At 41.6% G+C, this 19,687-nt stretch overlaps 1 protein-coding gene and 1 long non-coding RNA gene across 7 annotated transcripts in view; one reads left to right on the forward strand and one right to left on the reverse strand.

Moving 5' to 3' along the window:
• LOC120638225 overlaps positions 1–11,671 on the forward strand; it is a 206,805-nt gene extending 195,134 nt beyond the window's left edge. The window contains exons 2-4 of the long non-coding RNA XR_005659776.1: positions 8,917–9,045; positions 9,541–9,580; positions 11,586–11,671. This is a non-coding gene — a long non-coding RNA (uncharacterized LOC120638225). The remainder of the gene's footprint in view (positions 1–8,916; positions 9,046–9,540; positions 9,581–11,585) is intronic.
• ADGRG6 (adhesion G protein-coupled receptor G6) overlaps positions 8,777–19,687 on the reverse strand; it is a 184,470-nt gene continuing 173,559 nt past the window's right edge. For 5 of the 6 annotated variants that reach the window (XM_029055801.2, XM_029055841.2, XM_029055834.2 and 2 more), the window contains 2 exons: positions 16,579–16,731; positions 8,777–12,109 (listed from right to left, as the gene is read on the reverse strand). In XM_029055801.2, the coding sequence (XP_028911634.1) occupies positions 11,931–12,109; positions 16,579–16,731 (332 nt within the window). In that variant the 3' untranslated portion in view covers positions 8,777–11,930. Of the gene's footprint in view, positions 12,110–14,882; positions 14,931–16,578; positions 16,732–19,687 lie in introns of all 6 variants that reach the window. The other variant, XM_029055817.2, reaches the window with a different exon arrangement.

Raw genomic sequence — 19,687 nt, forward strand, 5'->3', positions numbered from 1 at the left:
CTAAACATTGGGAAAAAGAATGGACAGGTGAAAGTGAGAAAAGGCGGGACCTTGCTCACTAACCGTGGTGTGTGGCCCTGTGTGACTTATTCTCCTCACATTCACCCCGGGAACAGTCCAACCTGGAATAAATGTGGCAGTGTGCCACATTCAAAAAAGCTTTACTGACTTGATAATTGCTCCCTCTACCACCCCATTCACCTCTCTGCAGCTAAATCCTCTTCTCCCGCCTTTCCCTCTGCTCCTCCCCCTCTCCTGTCCCATCCCCTCAGCACTGTACTCATCCGCTCAACTGTATATATCTTCATTACCCTATTTATTTTGTTAATGAGATGTACATCACCTTGATTCTATTTATTTGCTATTGTTTTAATGAGATGTTCTTCCCCTTGATTCTATTTATTGCCATTGCTCTTGTCTGTCTGTCTCCCCCAATTAGACTGTAAGCCCATCAAAGAGCAGGGACTGTCTCTATCTGTTACAGATTTGTACATTCTAAGTGCTTAGTACAGTGCTCTGCACATAGTAAGTGCTCAATAAATACTATTGAATGAATGAATGATAAATATTTGATAATGGACCTTCATATTTAAAATTTTGTGACTTTCTTATTTTCCAAAAAGGGAGGAAAAACTTAGTACAGGCTTGTGTTCTGAGCAACATGTCTACCAACTCAGCTATACTGTACTCTCCCAAGTGCTAAGTACAGTGCTCTGCACATGGTAAGTGCTCAATTAATGTAATTGCCTGCTTGCCACATAGTGCTTAACTATGTGGCTTAACAAATATCACCTACTGTTATTTTAAGTATTTTCCCCAGGAGGTTGTACTGTTGAAGTACAGAGATGGACTGTTTTTCTTTGTGATGGCATGGATCATTAATACTAAGCAGTTGCTGAGGGACAATCAGGGCTTTCTTCATCAGATTTTTCAACAGAATGATTTGCCTAACGTAGAGTGGAATATCTGCTTGGCTTCTGACCTTAAAAGGAAATCTGTTTACGTAACTACTTCTCTAGTCAGAGGTCTAGGCCATGTCGGTTTTTTTTGCAGAATTAGTGTAAAAGAGAAGGGCAAAGACTATCAATCTCACAAGAAAATGGGGCAAATATAGGTCTGTAGTTCTTAATCATACTTAGGATTGGCATTTTGGACTCTGCGTCTCAGTGAAATGAAGAAGATTGGGTAAAGCAGGGCTGGAACTGTGAATACCACAAGGGAGGATCATGTCATCTGTACACTTGCGCTTGTTTGAGAAGCAGTGTGGCATAATGGAAGGAGCACAGGGCTGAAAGAAGATCTGGAAATAATGCCAGCTATGCCACTTGCCTGCTGTATGACCTTGGGCAACTCACTTCTCTGTGCCTCAGTTTCCTCATCTGGAAAATGGGAATTATATACCTGTCCTTTCTCCTACTTAGACTGTGAGCACCTTGTCGGGCTGCATTAAACTTGATTATCCTGTATCTTCCAGAGTGCTAGTTATAGTGTTTACTTAGCACACTGAGAGCATGCAGGAAATATGATGATGATAATGGTGATGATGAAGATTATCATTATTGAGAAGCAGCATGGCCTAGTTCAATTTAATTGTGTTTACTGAGTGCTTACTGTGTGCACAGCCCTGTACTAAGCACTTTGGAGAGTACAATATAAAAATAAACAGACACATTCTATGCCCACAATGAGCTTACAGTCTAGAGGGTGAGCTTACTGTCTAGCTTACAGTCTAGTGATAGAGCATGGGCCTGGGAGTCAGAAGGACTGGATTCTAATCCTGGCTCCAGCACTTGTCTTTTGTGTGACCATGGGCAAGTCACTTAGCTTCTCTGTTCCTCAGTTACCTCATCTGTAAAATGTGGATTAAGACTGTGAGTTCCACATAGGACATGGACTGTGTCCAACCTGTTAGGTTGCATCTAAACCAATACATAATACATCTACATTCATTCATTCATTCAATAGTATTTATTGAGCGCTTACTATGTGCAGAGCACTGTACTAAGCGCTTGGAATGAACAAGTCAGCAACAGATAGAGACAGTTCCTGCCGTTTGACGGGCTTACAGTCTAATCGGGGGAGACAGACAAGAACATGGCAATAAATAGAGTCAAAGGGAACAACATCTTGTAAAAACAATGGCAACTAAATAGAATCAAGGCGATGTACATTTCATAAATAGGGTAATGTAAATATATACAGTTGAGCAGATGAGTACAGTGCTGAGGGGATGGGAAGGGAGAGGGGGAGGAGCAGAGGGAGATGGGGGGAAAAGAGGTTAAGCTGCGGAGAGGTGAAGGGGGGGCGGTAGAGGGAGTAGGGGGAGAAGGGGAGCTCAGTCTGGGAAGGCCCTTTGGAGGAGGTGAGTTTTAAGTAGGGTTTTGAAGAGGGGAAGAGAATTAGTTTGGCAGAGGTGAGGAGGGAGGGCATTCCAGGACCGTGGGAGGACGTGGCCCAGGGGTCGACGGCAGGATAGGTGAGACTGAGGGACGGTGAGGAGGTGGGCGGCAGAGGAGCGGAACGTGCGGGGTGGGCAGTAGAAAGAGAGAAGGGAGAAGAGGTAGGAATGGGCAAGGTGATGGAGACCCTTGAAGCCTAGAGTGAGGAGGTTTTGTTTGGAGCGGAGGTTGATAGGCAACCACTGAAGCTCTACATCTTAGTACATCTATCCCAGTGCTTAGTACAGTGCCTAGCACATAGGTAAGTGCTAAATAAATACCATTTAAAGATATTATTATGCCACTCTAACCACATTCACTTGCCAATATGCTGCTCTGTTAAGCAAAATTATAAGGGTGTAGGAATTGAAAACATCTAGATAAATGCCTAGGCTCCAGAGTAGAGAACAAATGACTATCTGGGGGAATAAAACTTTGAAATAAAATTAGCTATCTGGAGTGTGACTATAAATTTAGTTTCTTTTTCAAATCTTAAGGTATAGCTTGGGATCAGGCCCACCAAACAGACTATTTGATAATAAATTGAGGTGATTCAAATGACTCCTATGGGTCTGTTTTTTCTATTATGCATTGCTTTGTTTTAATTAATAAGTTGCTTAGGTTAGCTGTTTTGTATTAGTTTACAAACCTTAAAGGATTAAGGGAACACGTCTACCAATTCTTTTGTACTGTACTTTTCAATACTTAGTACAGCGCTATGCACACAGTAAGTGCTCCATAAATACCACTGATTGATTCATTCAATCATATTTATTGAGCACTTACTGTGTGCAGAGCACTGTACTAAGCCCTTGGAAAATAATAATGTTGGTATTTGTTAAGCGCTTACTACGTGCAGAGCAGTGTTCTATGTGCTGGGGTAGATACAGGGTCATCAGGTTGTCTCACATGAGGCTCACAGTTAATCCCCATTTTAGATGAGGTAACTGAGGCACAGAGAAGTAAAGTGACTTGCCCAAAGTCACACAGCTGACAAGTGGCAGAGCCAGGATTCGAACCTATGACCTCTGACTCCCAAGCCCGGGCTCTTTCCACTCAGCCATGCTGCTTCTCTACAATTCAGCAATAAAGAGAGACAATCCCTGCCCACACTGGGCTTACAGTCTAGATGGAGGAAGAAAGATATCAAAATAAGCAAACAGGCATCAATATAAGTAAATAGAATTATAGATATGTACATATATACACCAGTGCTGTGGGGAGGGGAGAGGGAGGTAGAGCAAATGGAGCAAGTCAGGGTGACGCAGAGTGGGGGGAGCTGAGGAAAAGGGGGGCTTAGTCTGGAAAGGGCTCTTGGAGGAGGTGAGCTTTCAGTAGGGCTTTGAAGGGGGAAGAGTGATTGGTGGATTTGAGGAGGGAGGGCATTCCAGGCCAAAGGTAAGACATGGGCCAGGCAGGGGTTGACAGTGGGACAGGTGAGAATGAGGCACAGTGAGAAGGTTAGCACCAGAGGAGTGCAGTGTGTAGGCTGGGATGTGGAAGGAGAGAAGGGAGGTGAGATAAGAAAGGGCAAGGTGATGAAGAGCTTTAAAGCCAAGAGTGAGGAGTTTTTGTTGATATGGAGGTTGGTAGGCAACCACTGGAGATTTTCGAGGAGGGGGAGTGACATGGCCAGAATGTTTCTATAGAAAGATAACCCAGGCAGCAGAGTAAAGCATGATTGATTTATGTTTACATTTATGTTTATATGAAGTTTTGATTGATTTTTGTTTGCTGTTGATGAAGTAATAGGATGCTTAGGATTTTGGACTGTTTCTTATTTTTGTTATTGCTTTCTTGCTTTTGTAAATTGATCTGTTTTATGTTAATTAGAAAAAATGTGCATGGAATCTTTTGATCCCAGGGGTAGGTTAATAGCCTGTGCTCTAGCTTAACTGCTATAGGGTTGTGACAGAGTGGAGAGAGCACAGGCTTGGGACTCAGAGGTCATGGATTCTAATCCCAGCTCTGCCACTTGCCTGCTGTGTGGCCTTAGGCAAGTGATTTCACTTTGGGTCTCACTTACCTCATCTATAATATGGAGATTGAGACTATGAGTCCTGTGAGGGATTTGCTTTATCTACCCCACACTTAGTACAGTGCCTGGCACATGGTAAGCATTTAACAAATGACATTACTATTAATATTAGTAGTAGGTGCATTAAGGCAGTAGACATGTATTGTTTCTTTATCTTTAAAATGGGGATTCAATACATGCTCTCCCTTTTACTTAGACTGTGAGCCCAATTTGGGGCAGGAATTATGTCCAACCTGATTTTCTTCTATCTACCCCACTGTGTACTAAGCATGGCTCAAGATGGCTCAAGCTCTTGAGTGTCCCAAGGTCAACTAACATTTTCCTTTTCATCCTTTATGAAAGACAACCACATTCACGATGCTTTCCCATAAAGTATCTCATCTGGTCCTTCTCTCTTGCATTCTGTGGCTCTGGGCTTGTTGAGTTGCTCCTGGTATGGTGGGTACCCTAGGTGGTCCAGGGTGTGGGGAAGCAGCCAAGTTCTCATCAGGTGTTTCTTCCCTCATAGAGCATAAGATCCCACATGTCAATCCAGTTTGGCCTTTTCCAGTCAGGGTTTATGGAGAACAGGTAAAAAAAAAAATGATGGTAAAACAAACTCCATCTCTAGTGGCTGAGTCCATGGCATATTGGGGCACCTCTACCACCTCTGTCCAAACCATTTCCTTTAAGACCACAATATGTGCCTGGTAAGAATTATGTAAACTCCTTTTAAGTTTTCTTTTCCAGGATAATATGACAACACAACAAGGGATCTCATGTTAAGCTTCTCAATCCCAGGAGCATCCTTAGGTAAATTTCACCATCAGTAGCATCTCTGAATATGAAGGACAATGGTGTGTGCATTCGTGTGCCTCTTAGCTAAAACAACACTAAAAGGGAAGGAAAGGGGAAGAAATAAGAAAGATGTAGAATTAATTTTTAGATTACAAGTTCCTCATTGGCAGGATTCATACTCCTGTAGTATTAGGCACTTCCTATATACATTCATTCATTCATTCATTCAGATTTACTGAATCCTTATTGTGGGCAAAGTACTGTACTAAGTGCTTAGGAGAGTACAATATAACAATAGACACAGTCCCTGCCCGTAACTAGGTGTTCAGTGAGTACCACTGGTCCCACCCACTGTCAACTTGTGCACCCTCTCCCCACAGCACTTGTGCATATTTGTATATATTATTTATACTCTATTTTGTTAATGACATGTATATATCTATGATTCTATTTATCTTGATGATATTGATGCCAGACTACTTGTTTTGTTGTCTGTCTCCCCAGCTTAGATTGTGAGCCTGTTGTTGGACAGGGATTGTCTCTATCTGATGCTGAATTGTACATTCCAAGTGCTTAGTACAGTGCTCTGCACACAGTAAGTGCTCAATAAATGTGATTGATTGAATGAATCAACTTGCAGGCAAGAATCTCCTGAAGTGGGTTAACTCTGGGAAGAAGAATCTGCAGAAGACCCCCAAATCTGTCATTCATTTAATATATAGTACACATTGCTAACTACCCTCTATGGGATTTGGCACACATGTCTGGGGACTGGCTCTGAATCTTAGTCACACCCCCATCAATCTAGGCTAATTGTTCAGTACAAGAGAAACACTTTGGGCTACTGAGTGATAACAATCAGAAAGGTATTTAAAATATGAGACTAAAACTAATTCTGGCTCTTAATGGAAAAATGAGCTAGCATGACAAGTGGAAAAAAAAAGCACAGAATTCATTTCTGTTTTTCACTCAAATTCCTCAAAAGTATTATTTATTGAATTTAGTGTTAGTGAAAGATCTTGAATCAACAACCTCGGCACCTGGTTTCTGCTCTTTAACTACATTTGATGTGCCAGTCCAGCTGATGCTCCAGTGGGGTATGCCAACCATCTACTGGAGGTGGAGTCACTAGGAGGAGCTTACTCTTCCTGGAAAGCCACATCCTTCTGTACACTCACAAATCCACAGTGTTTGACAGTGACCTTGGCTGTTTTAGGATCAGGAAGATCCAGATACACTTGGTGGCATTCTGGTCTTATACCTGTAACCCCAATCTTGTGAACTCTCGATCTTGAACAAATTGTGTTCTCCAAAACCCAATTCTCCAAGGACTTGTGTTTTCCAGGACCCTTGTATTGAACTCTAGAAGAGCAGATGTGCATGGAGTTTGAGCATAACAGCCACCAGCTGCAAAGCTCCATAGTGAGAGAAATAGTGGGAATATTGGGTTGGGCAAAGTGTACTGGATCCCTAATTTGGAAAAGCAATAGAAACATTGTCTTACCCTATACTGCAAAGGGGTTCACAGTCCTTTTTACTGAAAGACCACCCATAGTGGTAGAGATAGTCTGTCAGATGGCCCAAAGGATTGCTGCCTGGATGACATGGCATTTGAAATAAGCTTGTTGTAGGCAGAGAATGTGTCCAGTTATTGTTGTATTGTACTTTCCCAAGGGCTTAGTACAGTGTTCTGCACACAGTAAATGCTCATTAAATATGACTGAATGAATGAAAGAGCTGGAAAACTATGCCACAAAGTCATCTTAACCAGTTATGTGCCTCCATTCCAATTGTCCTTTAAGTGTATACTCTTCAGTTCTAACTATGGGAATTATTTATGCTTAAATATATAATAATTTTGATAGGTGACTGCTGTCATTGACTTTTGGATGCAATTAGAGAATTGTAGAGCTACAAAGAAACTAGAGAGATCATTTGGTCCAGCCTCCAGGCAAGGTGAATTATTTAACAGTCCAGGACAGATGATTGTCTATTCTTTTTCCATTTGGTTTTAGAATATTGAGGCACACTTTTCAAAGATCTCAGTTCATTTTTATTTCACTTTCTAACATCTCTGCAGAGTTTTCAGCTATGGTGATGAAATGAAAAATAGTTTCTTATTTTGATGACAGGCTGTGGAATATGAATGCAAGCATTTGACATTTTCACAATTATTTTCATTTTCTCCAGGGGGAGTAGAAAAACAAAGCAGTTACTTGAACCAGACTTCTGTGAAATGGGAAAAAGGGGGGCTTTATCTAGGGTGGAGAGAAATGATATTTATTTGCGTGTAAAACACAATTTTTTAAAAAACCCAAATCCTCTAGATTTCAAAAATATCATAAATACATTTTATCTATTAGGACATAAACTGGAGAGGTACATAAAATCAATGTTTTGTTTTTTTTCTGGGATTTCTGAAGTAAACACTGTAATATTTCTAAAAATGAGCCAATGGCAATTTCTAGTGTTTTCCTTAATATGATTTGGCTGGATTTATGGCAGCTGACTAAGAGGATCTTACACTGTAGTGATTAGACAACATGCTGCACTAGTGAAAGTTCAGCATAAACATTCAGCATAAAAGTTCAGCATATAATAATAATGTGTGGTATTTGTTAAGCACTTACTATCTGCCAGACACTGTACTGAGCACTGGGATAGATACAAGATACATAACCCCTGTCTCCTATAGGGCTTACATTCTTAATCCTCATTTTACAGATTAGGTAACTAAAGCACAGAGAAGTTGCCCAAGGTCACACAGTAAATAAGTGGTGGATCCAAGATTAGAACCCAGGTCTGCCGACTCCCAGGACAGATTTGGCCTAGGGGTCTCTGGGGAAGGGGGTTACCCTACAGTAGAACTAATAGTATTTATTAAGCACTGGGTGCAGAGCATTGTACTAAGTGCTGGAAAAGAGTATACAGGTAGGAATTAGACATGGACCCTGTCCCTCCAGGGGCTCACAATGAATGAAGGTCCTTGAAGGCAGAGATCATGTTTACCTATTCTGTGTCTCCTAGGCACAGGGCTCTGCACACAGTAAGAGTTCAATAAATCCAACTGATTGATTGAATCATAGCACTTGTAGCAGAAGGGAGGGAGGGCTGGGGAGGCAAGGAGAGGAACCAGGGGAATTGTGGTGGGGTTACTCTTTCGTCACTGAAATCAAAATTGGCCAAATTCTGCACTCTGCGGTCCCCAGGCAGGAGAATCTGAGCCTTCCTGGGGCTGTCAAAACCCCTAGCCTGTCTTTGTTTCCTTTTCAGTGCTGATAGCTTCTCAGTGAAAGAACCTAGCTTGCTTCCAGTAAGCCTCAATGCTTGGCAGGGCATCAATCATACTGAGAAAAACTGAAACTGTCAAATGCATTCATTCCCCAATGAGCTGGATATATTGCTGGACACATTTATTCCTGGTGTTTGGGCAAGCAAATCCACGTCATATACTTAATTGGTGGTAGGTTATTTTCCAGCATTCAAATAATCTTTTCCTATTGAACAGTAAGAAACACAAACATTTACTCATAAAGGAATTTAATAATCTGGAACATGAGCAATATAAGTATTTATTTGAAAAACATTTCTTTCCATTTTGGCCAAATGGCAGATCAGCTGTACTAACTGCCCACTGACTAATAGTTCAATTTACTCCCACAGTCGTTTTTCTTCATCCTGGTCATGCGGTAAAAGATAGCGCTGTAGCCAACTGTTTCACCAGATGTTCGGAAAATAGAAACAAGGCCTCTCCACATCCCCTGCCAGAAGAAGCTTAATTAAAATAACAAGGTGAGATAGAACAAACTAAAGAATTTTTTAAAAGTCGACATTTTTAACCACACAAATAAATAAATATATACAAGGGAGGCTATGTCAACAGCAGACAAAGCAAAATCTTTACATTGCGAACCACGGTGACAGGAATTGACAGCACTTCTGGACACTGGACTGACAGACAATTTAAGGCTCTACTACATGGTAGTAAAAAAAAAAGGCTCAATAAGGAAAAATCTAGGCTGACTAGACATTCATCTGAAAGCTTTAGCCATTATGCTCCCTGAGCCAAATTCTTCTCCCTCTATTCAGCTTGCATAGCACAGGTACTAAATGAAGGTGAGATTTGCTCATTTATAATCAAGGCAAAATTTGTCCCAGGGTCATCTCACTTTTAATTCCTCATTTTCCAGAAGTAATTTCCCTTCCGTTACCCCAGCTGGTTCCTATATCCCCAACCCAGGAACTTTGCCCTCTCCCTAATTTGAATATTTATGTATTTTATTTCAGGACTCTAAAGCAAAGTGAAGCAATCACAGGCAGAATCAAGGTAAGTGAACACAAATATGTATCATGAGGGCATTAGTTATGCGTTTTAATGTTCCACTTCCATTCTCTCTCATTAAAATGGTTTTGAGGGAAAGATTTTATCACTTCAGTGGAGTTTTCCTGCTCTAGAGCTAAGATTTACAGTTATTTCTTGTTTCTCATTTATGTTATTTAAAGCGCTTCCTTCACCATCAGTCAACCAATGGCTCCCATATTGCATAAAAATAACAAATGAAAATAGTTTTAACAAGGGCAACAAAATGGCATATTACCCACAGCCCTTGGAAAATGACATCACTGGTTACTCCCCCTCAAAACCAGTGGCTAACATCCCTGTTTCCAGCTGAGTATCAAGAATAAATCTAGATTGGTGGTGTATAGCCTTTGGTTGAAGGGTTTGTTAGGCATTTTCAAATGTTTTTAGGCAAAATGACAAACTGCTTAGAAAAAAATTGTCAACTCAAAGTGCTGGAAAAGACCACCAAAGTCATCTTGCTCAGTCCGCTGTCTTCAAGGGCCGGCCTGCGCATTCCAGCCTCTTGACCGTTGACACTATCAGATGCTCATGTACAATTGTTACAAATTGTTTTGCCCAATTTTTTTGTGAAAAAATGGGTTTCTTGAAAAGTTTACTTAGCATAGAAAATGGATTCTGGCTGGATCACCACTTAGGAAGCAGGTATTTTCTGAAAATGTCTTAAGGACCAGTGAAAACTTACTTCACCTACATCAAAGTACTTTCTAGTATCCCTTTTTATGGTAGCTGGAGAGAATGTTTACATCATCTGTAAGTTTCTCCTGTAGACTGCAAGCTCCTTGTGGGCAGTGATCACAGCTACCAACTTAGTTGTATTTTGCCAAGACTTTAGTACATTGCTCTGCACATAGTTAGCACTTAATGAATGCCATTTATTGACTGACCCCATACCATGGAAGGGCATGTGCATATAACTTTTGCTTTAATATATAGGAAGCAAGTGCAGATAACCTCCCAGCAGGCACTGTGAACTCCTTATTCATGTAGTTTTCAGATACTATGAAAAGTGGTTCCAATTACTTGATTGCTGTATGCATGACTGAAGTGTCCTAACAGTTGGGTGGACCTTAGGCTTGGGCTCTATGAATCTTGCTTTTATTTCAAAAAAGAGTCTAGGGACAGCTAAGGGTAATGATAATAATAATGGTATTTGTACAGCACTTACTATATGCCAGGCACTGTATTAAGTGCTGGGGTGGATACCAGCTAGGGTGGAAAGGGAGGGTGGGGGAACCCTTGGGCAGACAAAGGTCCTTATGTGGTTTGTCTATAGCCTGGAATCTGCTTGCCGTACTTGGGATCCCAAACTTGGCTGGCTAGAGCTTCTGTAACTACCTACAGCTTTGGTAATTAAAGAGTAGGTCTAGGTTCTCCACAGTATGCTTTCCAATAACATGAGATAGAAAATAATTCTTTGCAGGCATACTGGAGACACTGTGGCCATTGGTATATGCCAGTCATGTTCATGTTAGTAGGTTAGATCTGTATCAGATGACCTGGAAGGTGGGCACCATCACTGTCATGGGGAATACTTAACTATTGTCATTGGGGGTTATGCCTGAATACCTCTATAAAATGGTAACACAAATGAATAGGCATGTTTTTTTTGGTGAACCTCACTCTTTCTTGACTATGCATGGCCCAGAATCCTTAGAAAAATGAGTTTTAGAATGCAATGGGAGAGTCATCTGTGCTCTTGTTCCAAAGAATTCAAGATTACATTTGATTTGTAGTTGAAATTAATCTGTGGCAGTCCTGAAGATTTTAACCTCCATTTGAAGCTTTCTACCAGGAAAAAACACACACATACCTACAACAAACACACACAAACACAAATACCCAGCACTGACAGGTGAGTAATCAAACATGGTAATGAAAATACATGTTCTTTTTGAAAAAGAGAAATATTACATAGAAAAAATATCACATTCGTGGAAACTTAAGTAGGGTAAACTTTCTTTTTTTTCAGTTAACTTTTTTAAGTGCTCCAAGCACTACCTGTCAATGTTACTCAACTCCGAGAAGTCTGCTTCAACTTAAATTTATGGTTCAGACAAATTGCTGCCACCCATCTGAAGCACCGAGGATGGTGGAAAATCCTCCATCATGGCATTAAGGCATTGAGGAGATGCATTCAATTATTTAACAAACATTCATCCTGAAAACTCAGCTTTCAACTCTGCTTTGGTAGCCAGGTAACATAGGCAGGTAAAACATCTACAGTTGGTGGAACAATTTTTCCTTCTCGGTAGGGTCATCACCCGTTTTCCCTGGCATTTTGTTGCTGATTCCCTTGCTATGGGAAGGGGCACTCTTAAAACTTTGTGCTATGGCTGAAGGTGTCAGACATGATGATGTTTTTATAGAAGTTGTCAGAGTGAGCATTACAGTAATCTTTAACTTTGTCAATGACCTGGTGGACTGGGATGATTGATGTTTGCTCTCCATCGTCGTGGGGTAATTTTGCTGAAGTTTTGTCCACAAAGATATTATCTGTTGGAAGTGAAAGGTAGTTAGGGAGCAATCTGTACTGGTGACCTATCCCCATCCACCTATGTGCACTCAAACTTGACTGATTCAAGGAGTAGCGGAATCTAACTTCAATCAAATCAAAGCACATAGTATACCAATTGATTTTCACATATTCAGCCTCTGAGTGACGGTCCTTAATATGCCTTTCTGTGATAGTTTGGCTCGAGATTTGATAATGGATATTATATGGATGATATTTCTTGGGAAACTGATATTTTTGAAAGAACCTAAGGAAAAAAAAACACCCTGGAAATTGCCAAAGAAAGGTCATCAGCTGAACTTGTAGAACAATATATAAGTTCCATCTCCTCTACACCAATGATGGAGGTTACAGTAAAAGAGTTATGGTTAGGTCCAACTCTATTATAAGAAACAATAGATAACTGGTAATAGAGCTCGTTGGCTTGGGGCAGGCACCTCTTTTCGACTTTTGCTTCTTACTTCTTGGCTTGTGTTCTGCATTCCTTCCTACCACCTAGGGTGCTGGACTGCCTTGAGCCAGCCCTGGTTCTGGTTTATGATTGAGAGGAATTTAGGAAGAAGTGGAATTCTGATTGTTTAGAATTATAGAAACAAAAATGACATCCAAGGTTTTTAGTTTCCATATGTATTTTGGACTTGAAGTATGTAACCATGCTGCTGAGTGACAAATCTGCAGAGGAACCAAACCCAGCCAAGACCCTGGATCTCAGGAAAACTCTCTGCAAACCCCTAAGACTTTTCTAAAACTGGCTGAAGTGGTGGCTTGAAGCCTTCGTCCATCTACTCTCTCAATGCCTAAAGTCAGCCAGTAGAGAGAGCTCATAGGTTTGTCAACCATTAGCTCTCCAAGTTTTGTATTGCTGTGAATGCTGTTTTTCTTTGGGAGGCAAATAAATCTATCCTGGGCAAGACCTAGATTGGAGGCAGGAGAGGGGAGTTTTCTCAACATAAACATCTTAAATTCTCAGTTGAATCCAGAGATAGATGTAATTACCAAATACACCAAGTAGTGAAGAAAATTATTTTCACCAAATTATACTCTTTTTGATAAACACAATGCATTCTCTTCATCCTGATACTGAGTAGGACTATGCAAGAAACAGAATGCAAATTAAAACAGAAAATGTTGCCATTTTGTAGCTAACAGAAGAAGGAATGAAGAACAGACAATCAATAGACAACTTCATTCATAGCTGGAAAAAGGAGTGGATTAAAGCGTATCAGCATTACCAATCTGCATTGCTTGGAGAAGTGCTCAGCGATCAGAGCAGAGTGAGCCAAATAACTCTTTTGTGTGCTCTTCCCAATTGCTTATTCACTAGCCAGTGGTTTTCTAAGTTTTTTCTATGATCTTCATTCCTCATTGATCAAAATCTGTGGTTTTCTAAAATCATCAACTCAAACTCTCCGGCTTTGGAATCACCCACTATCATGTAACATATTTTGATGTCCCAAGCTGATTATTATATTCTACACTGCAATAGACTCCTGTTTCCTTGGTACATAGAGATTTCTACAGGCTCCACTCGGAAGAAATGCCCTATTTCAGAAAGAGAAATTAGAATCTATTCCAAATTCAGCAAATTCTAAATGTGAATAGTTTTTTTTTTAAAGGTATTTGTAAAATGCTTACTGTGCCAAGTGCTGGGGCAGATACAAGCTAATCGAGTTGGACACAATCTCTGTCCCACATGGGGCTCACAGTCTAAGTAGGAGTGAGTACAGGAATTACCACTTTGCAGATGAGAGAACTGAGGCTCAGAGATGTTAAGTGATGTGCCCAAGGTCACACAGGTAAGGGGCAGAACCAGGATTAGACCCCAGGTCCTTCTGATTCCCAGGTCTGTCCTCTACCCCCTAGGTTGCACTGCTTCTCCAATTTTGTAGTTCTTTGAAAATAGTTTTCAGCATAAAAGAGTTGAATGAAAGAGCAGGGAAACAGGGTAACATAGTGGAAAAAGCATGGACCCAGAAGTCAGAGGACATAAATTCTAATTCTGGCTCCCCCGTCTTGCCAGCTGTGTGACCTTGAGCAAATCACTTAACTTAGTTTCTTCATCTGTAAAATGGAAATCCAATACCCATTCTCCTTCCCACTTAATTGTGAACTTGACGTATCTGACCTGAATATCTTGTATCTTCAGTAGTGCTTAGTAAGCACAGAGTAAGTGCTTAACAAATGATAATTGTTATTATTACTAGGTAATAATAGGTTAGAGTGAATTGTGTGGTAGATAAATGACTGAAAACCAATGACTTTGGGAATGAAGCTCATGCTCTGCACACGGTAAGCGCTCAATAAATACGATTGAAAAAAATATAGCCCCAGGCTGTTTTCAAGCTTATAAAAATTCTTGAAGAGCAGCTTTCTCATTTACCACTTCTATGAATGTACCAGCTTTGACATAGTTTTTCCCACATCTCTTCAGTCCTTTAAAAATCCATTTTGGCTGTGATTTTACATGATATATCCTGATGCCAAATCACGGTACATTGTCTTTAAAAGGGTAGACTTGCAAACACCCCATGCAGAGGAGAGCCAAATTATGAAGCACACTGTTCTGCCTGGATTTCAGCACATCCAGATTTGAAAGGGGAAGTATCATCGCGCATGATGAGATGTATGGGGAAAAGCAAGCAATGCTTCTGATTCAGCAGTGGGATTTAGGCTCACTAGAAACTTCATGCAAACATCCCCCAACCAATATTTTGCTGAGACTTCATGCATTCAATCAAGCAATGAACGTTTTACCTGAATGCTTTCCACCTTTGCTGAAGGAATGCTCTTAGAAGATATTATCTATACCATAAACATATGAATGTCCAAATCAATTCCAGGGAGTAATAACCAAGTAAACATGATAAAGATACACACCTTCTACACAGGTCACCCTAAATTAAATCCGGTCATTCCATACACCAGATTAGAAAGTGAAACATTGGAAATAACAGATTTTTAAAATTCTAATGAAAATGATTGAGAAAAGTTTAGCAAAATAAAATGATCCAGGTTTAAGTTTCAGAGAGCTCTAAAAAAATATTGATCTCAGTTGAATGAATAAGTGGTTATACTGAAATCTTTTTTTTTGGTAATTCAGTTTCATTTTTAAAGTCATAGACACATCCAAATCAGTTAAAAGTGAGAAGGCATATGACTAAGTGAGAAGCAGCCTGGCTTAGTGTAAAGAACACGGGTTTGGGAGTCAGAGGTCATGGGTTCTAATTCTGACTCCGCTACTTATCAGCTGTGTGACTTTGGGCAAGTCACTCAACTTCTCTGTGCCTCAGTTACTTCATCTGTAAAATGGAGATTAAGACTGTGAGCTCCACGTGGGACAACCTGATTACCCTGTATCTACTCCAGCGCTTAGTACAGTGCTTGGCACGTAGTAAGTGCTTAATACCATTATTATTATTAGTGTGTCTTTGGAGAAACAGAATTTCTAGTGGTACTATTCACTGGATACTACCTAGTACAGGGCTCTGAACACAATAAACACTCAATAAACACCATTGATGATGATGATGATTGGTTAGTACTGACAAACCCTTTGATATGTGGCTTTTAAATTACTCCCGGTCCCCTAAAACTGCTTTACAGTTTAGAGGATACAGTACATTTCTCATGCATTAACACACTACTCCATTTTTTTGAACTGCATTTAGTGAAATATTGAAAATACATATATACAAATGCACATCATATAAGATATATGGGGTTGGGGGTAGAACGATTCCTAAAGTTAGGGTTGCTTTGGCCACAAATGGATCCAGCCATAATGGATTGAGGTATGACTGGTCCACTCATCAACTCCACAGTGTTCACTGCTCCAGCCTATTTTGCCTTATAACACTTTAGTAAAGAAACAAGATCTCTTTCTTTAAAATTTGAGGACAAGTGTTTTTTCCAACACTTGGACAAAAGATGTTCAATTCCCAGATTATGGTGGTCATAAAAATAATTTAGCACTGATGCAACCTCGGTGGAACAATCTCCACTTAATGTAAAAGAAGAAACATGCTAACTTTTTCCAGGATCTGTCTTTCCTGAGGTCTTGTCAGGAAACCAGCAGCAGATATTTCTTCCATTTCTTTTGGGAATTTCTCTCTTTGTCTCTCTCTCATCCCAACAATACTTTCTCCTCTCCCCCCCCAGCTTTTCATCAAGGCAATGTAGCATGCTGGTACACCAGAGGTTTAGCTCTGCTAGTGTCTTTGAATGGAGAAATGCTATCAGCCTTCCTTTGTACCAGAGCCTTAACCTGGTTAAATCTTTCCATGAAAGCTGGTTAAACAGCTAGGCATGCCCAACATAATAAATGAAAGCTGGGCCCTCTTCTTCAATCGGCCTTTTTGGCAAGAAAATAGGACAGGATGACTCCCCTAATGTAAATTCAGTAAGAACTCTTCCAGAAAAACATTTGGTTTCATGAGAATAAAAGCCTTACCAGGATGGCTGTTCCTTTTGAAGTACGTAGTTGAATTTGATTTAGATTTGGATGTAAGGTAGGTGGAGTTAGAGCCAATGGAGCTTGAAGACAAAGACTTGCCTAAATTGTCTGAACTTTTCTTGATGATGTTGGTTGCTGTCTTGCTCCAATCTGAAAGAATAAATGCAAATTTACTCATCAAAGATTTCCATGGAATGATTTTGGGGCAACTAGTTTTCTAGCATCTTTCTCGGTTGCCTATGGATTATTATAGGATGAATGGTGATAAACTGATAGTAAGCAGAGAAATCTTGGCCAGCATTTCTTTCTGGGAAAAAAATAAGTCTGTAAAAAAAAATCCCAGACCAGTAGTCTGATAAATGTAAAACATTTTCAGCTAATGGTAAAAGCAATTTCCTTCTGAAATTTTTGTCCAAAAAGGAGCTCCTTACCTTCCATCTCTCTTCTTCAACCCATTTTAGTTGCTCTGTTACTAATCCTATTGGTTCTACCTACACAACATGTCTAGAATTTTTCCTTTCCCCTCCATCCAACCAGCTACTACACTGACCCAAGCACTTGTCATTTTCTGCCTTGATTACTCCTTCAGCCTCCTGATTCTTGCCTCCCTAGTCCATATTTCACTCTCCTGACTGGATCATTTTTCTTAGAAAAAATAGTCCATGTCTCCCCACTCCTCAAAACCCCCCAGTGGTTGCACATCCACCTCTGTATCAAACAGAAACTACTTACCACTTTTTAAGGTACTCAATCAGCTCTCCCCTATCTACTAAGGGAGGTAAGCCTCAGTGTGATATCCTACCACAACCCAGCCCACACATTTTGCTCTTCTAACACCAACCTTTTCAACAAATCTCATTCTCTCCTCTCTCACTGCCAGCACCCTTGCCCACATCCTCCCTCTGATATGAAACTCTTTCCCCCTTTATAGATGACAGACTACCACTCTCCTCACCTTCAAAATCCTACCAAAATAATCTCCATGTTGCCTTCCCTATACCCCCACTTCCCCTACCTTCCCTTCCCTCTGCATGGCCTCTTGCCTAGGATTTGCATCCATTAAACTCTTGATATTAATCCCATCCTCAGCTCCTTAGCAGTAATGAACATATCCTTACACTGCCATTTCCCCTTTCTGTAATTTATGTAAATGTCTGTCACCCTTCTAGATCGTAATATCTTGGCCAGGAATTTTGTTTACCAACTCGTATTGTATTCATTCATTCATTCATTCAATAGTATTTATTGAGCGCTTACTATGTGCAGAGCACTGTACTAAGCGCTTGGAATGAACAAGTCGGCAACAGATAGAGACAGTCCCAGCCATTTGACGGGCTTACAGTCTAATAGGGGGAGACGGACAGACAAAAACATGGCAATAAATAGAGTCAAGGGGAAGAACATCTCATAAAAACAATGGCAACTAAATAGAATCAAGGCGATGTACATTTCATTAACAAAATTAATAGGGTAATAAATATATACAGTTGAGCAGATGAGTACAGTGCTGAGGGGATGGGAAGGGAGAGGAGGAGGAGCAGAGGGAAATGGGGGGAAAAGAGGGTTAAGCTGCGGAGAGGTGAAGGGGGGGTGGTAGAGGGAGTAGAGGGAGAAGAGGAGCTCAGTCTGGGAAGGCCTCTTGGAGGAGGTGAGTTTTAAGTAGGGTTTTGAAGAGGGAAAGAGAATCAGTTTGGCGGAGGTGAGGAGGGAGGGCGTTCCAGGACCGCGGGAGGACGTGGCCCAGGGGTCGACGGCGGGATAGGCGAGACCGAGGGACGATGAGGAGGTTGGCGGCGGAGGAGCGGAGCGTGCGGGGTGGGCGATAGAAAGAGAAGGGAGGAGAGGTAGAAAGGGGCGAGGTGATGTAGAGCCTTGAAGCCTAGAGTGAGAAGTTTTTGTTTGGAGTGGAGGTTGATAGGCAACCACTGGAGTTGTTTAAGAAGGGGAGTGACATGCCCAGATCGTTTCTGCAGGAAGATAAGCCGGGCAGCGGAGTGAAGAATAGACTGGAGCGGGGCGAAAGAGGAGGAAGGGAGATCAGAGAGAAGGCTGACACAGTAGTCTAGCCGGGATATAACGAGAGCCCGTAGCAGTAAGGTAGCCATTTGGGTGGAGAGGAAAGGGCGGATCTTGGTGATATTTTAAAGGTGAAACCGGCAGGTCTTGGTAACAGATTGGATGTGTGAGGTGAACGAGAGAGACGAGTCAAGGATGACACTGAGATTGCAGTCCTGAGAGACGGGAAGGATGGTCGTGCCATCCACGGTGATAGAGAAGTCTGGGAGAGGACCGGGTTTGGGACGGAAGATGAGGAGCTCAGTCTTGCTCATGTTGAGTTTTAGGTGGCGGGCCGACATCCAGGTGGAGACATCCTGGAGGCAGGAGGAGATGCGAGCCTGAAGGGAGGGGGAGAGGACAGGGGTGGAGATGTAGATCTGCGTGTCATCTGCGTAGAGATGGTAGTCAAAGCCGTGAGAGCGAATGAGTTCACTGAGGGAGTGAGTGTAAATGGAGAACAGAAGAGGGCCAAGAACTGACCCTTGAGGAACTCCAACAGTTAAAGGATGGGAGGGGGAGGAGGCGCCAGCGAAGGAAACCAAGAGTGACCGGCCAGAGAGGTAAGAGGAGAACCAGGAGAGGACGGAGTCCATGAAGCCAAGGTGAGATAAGGTATGGAGGAGGAGGGGATGGTAGACAGTGTCAAAGGCAGCAGAGAGGTCAAGGAGGATCAGAATGGAGTAGGAGCCATTGGATTTCGCAAGAAGGAGGTCACGGGTGACCTTAGAGAGAGCAGTCTTGGTAGAGTGGAGGGGACGGAAGCCAGATTGGAGGGGGTCCAGGAGAGAATGGGAGTTAAGGAATTCTAAGCAGCGATTGTAGACGACTCGTTCTAGGATTTTGGAAAGGAAGGGTAGTAGGGAGATAGGACGATAACTGGAGGGGGAGGTGGGGTCAAGAGCAGGTTTTTTTAGGATGGGGGAGACGTGGGCATGTTTGAAGGCAGAGGGGAAGGAGCCATTGGAGATTGAGTGGTTAAAAATAGAAGTTAAGGAAGGGAGGAGAGCAGGGGCGATGGTTTTAATAAGGTGAGAGGGAATGGGGTCCG

This window comes from Ornithorhynchus anatinus, chromosome 2 (assembly GCF_004115215.2).
Source record: "Ornithorhynchus anatinus isolate Pmale09 chromosome 2, mOrnAna1.pri.v4, whole genome shotgun sequence".
Taxonomy (NCBI): Eukaryota; Metazoa; Chordata; class Mammalia; order Monotremata; family Ornithorhynchidae; genus Ornithorhynchus; species Ornithorhynchus anatinus.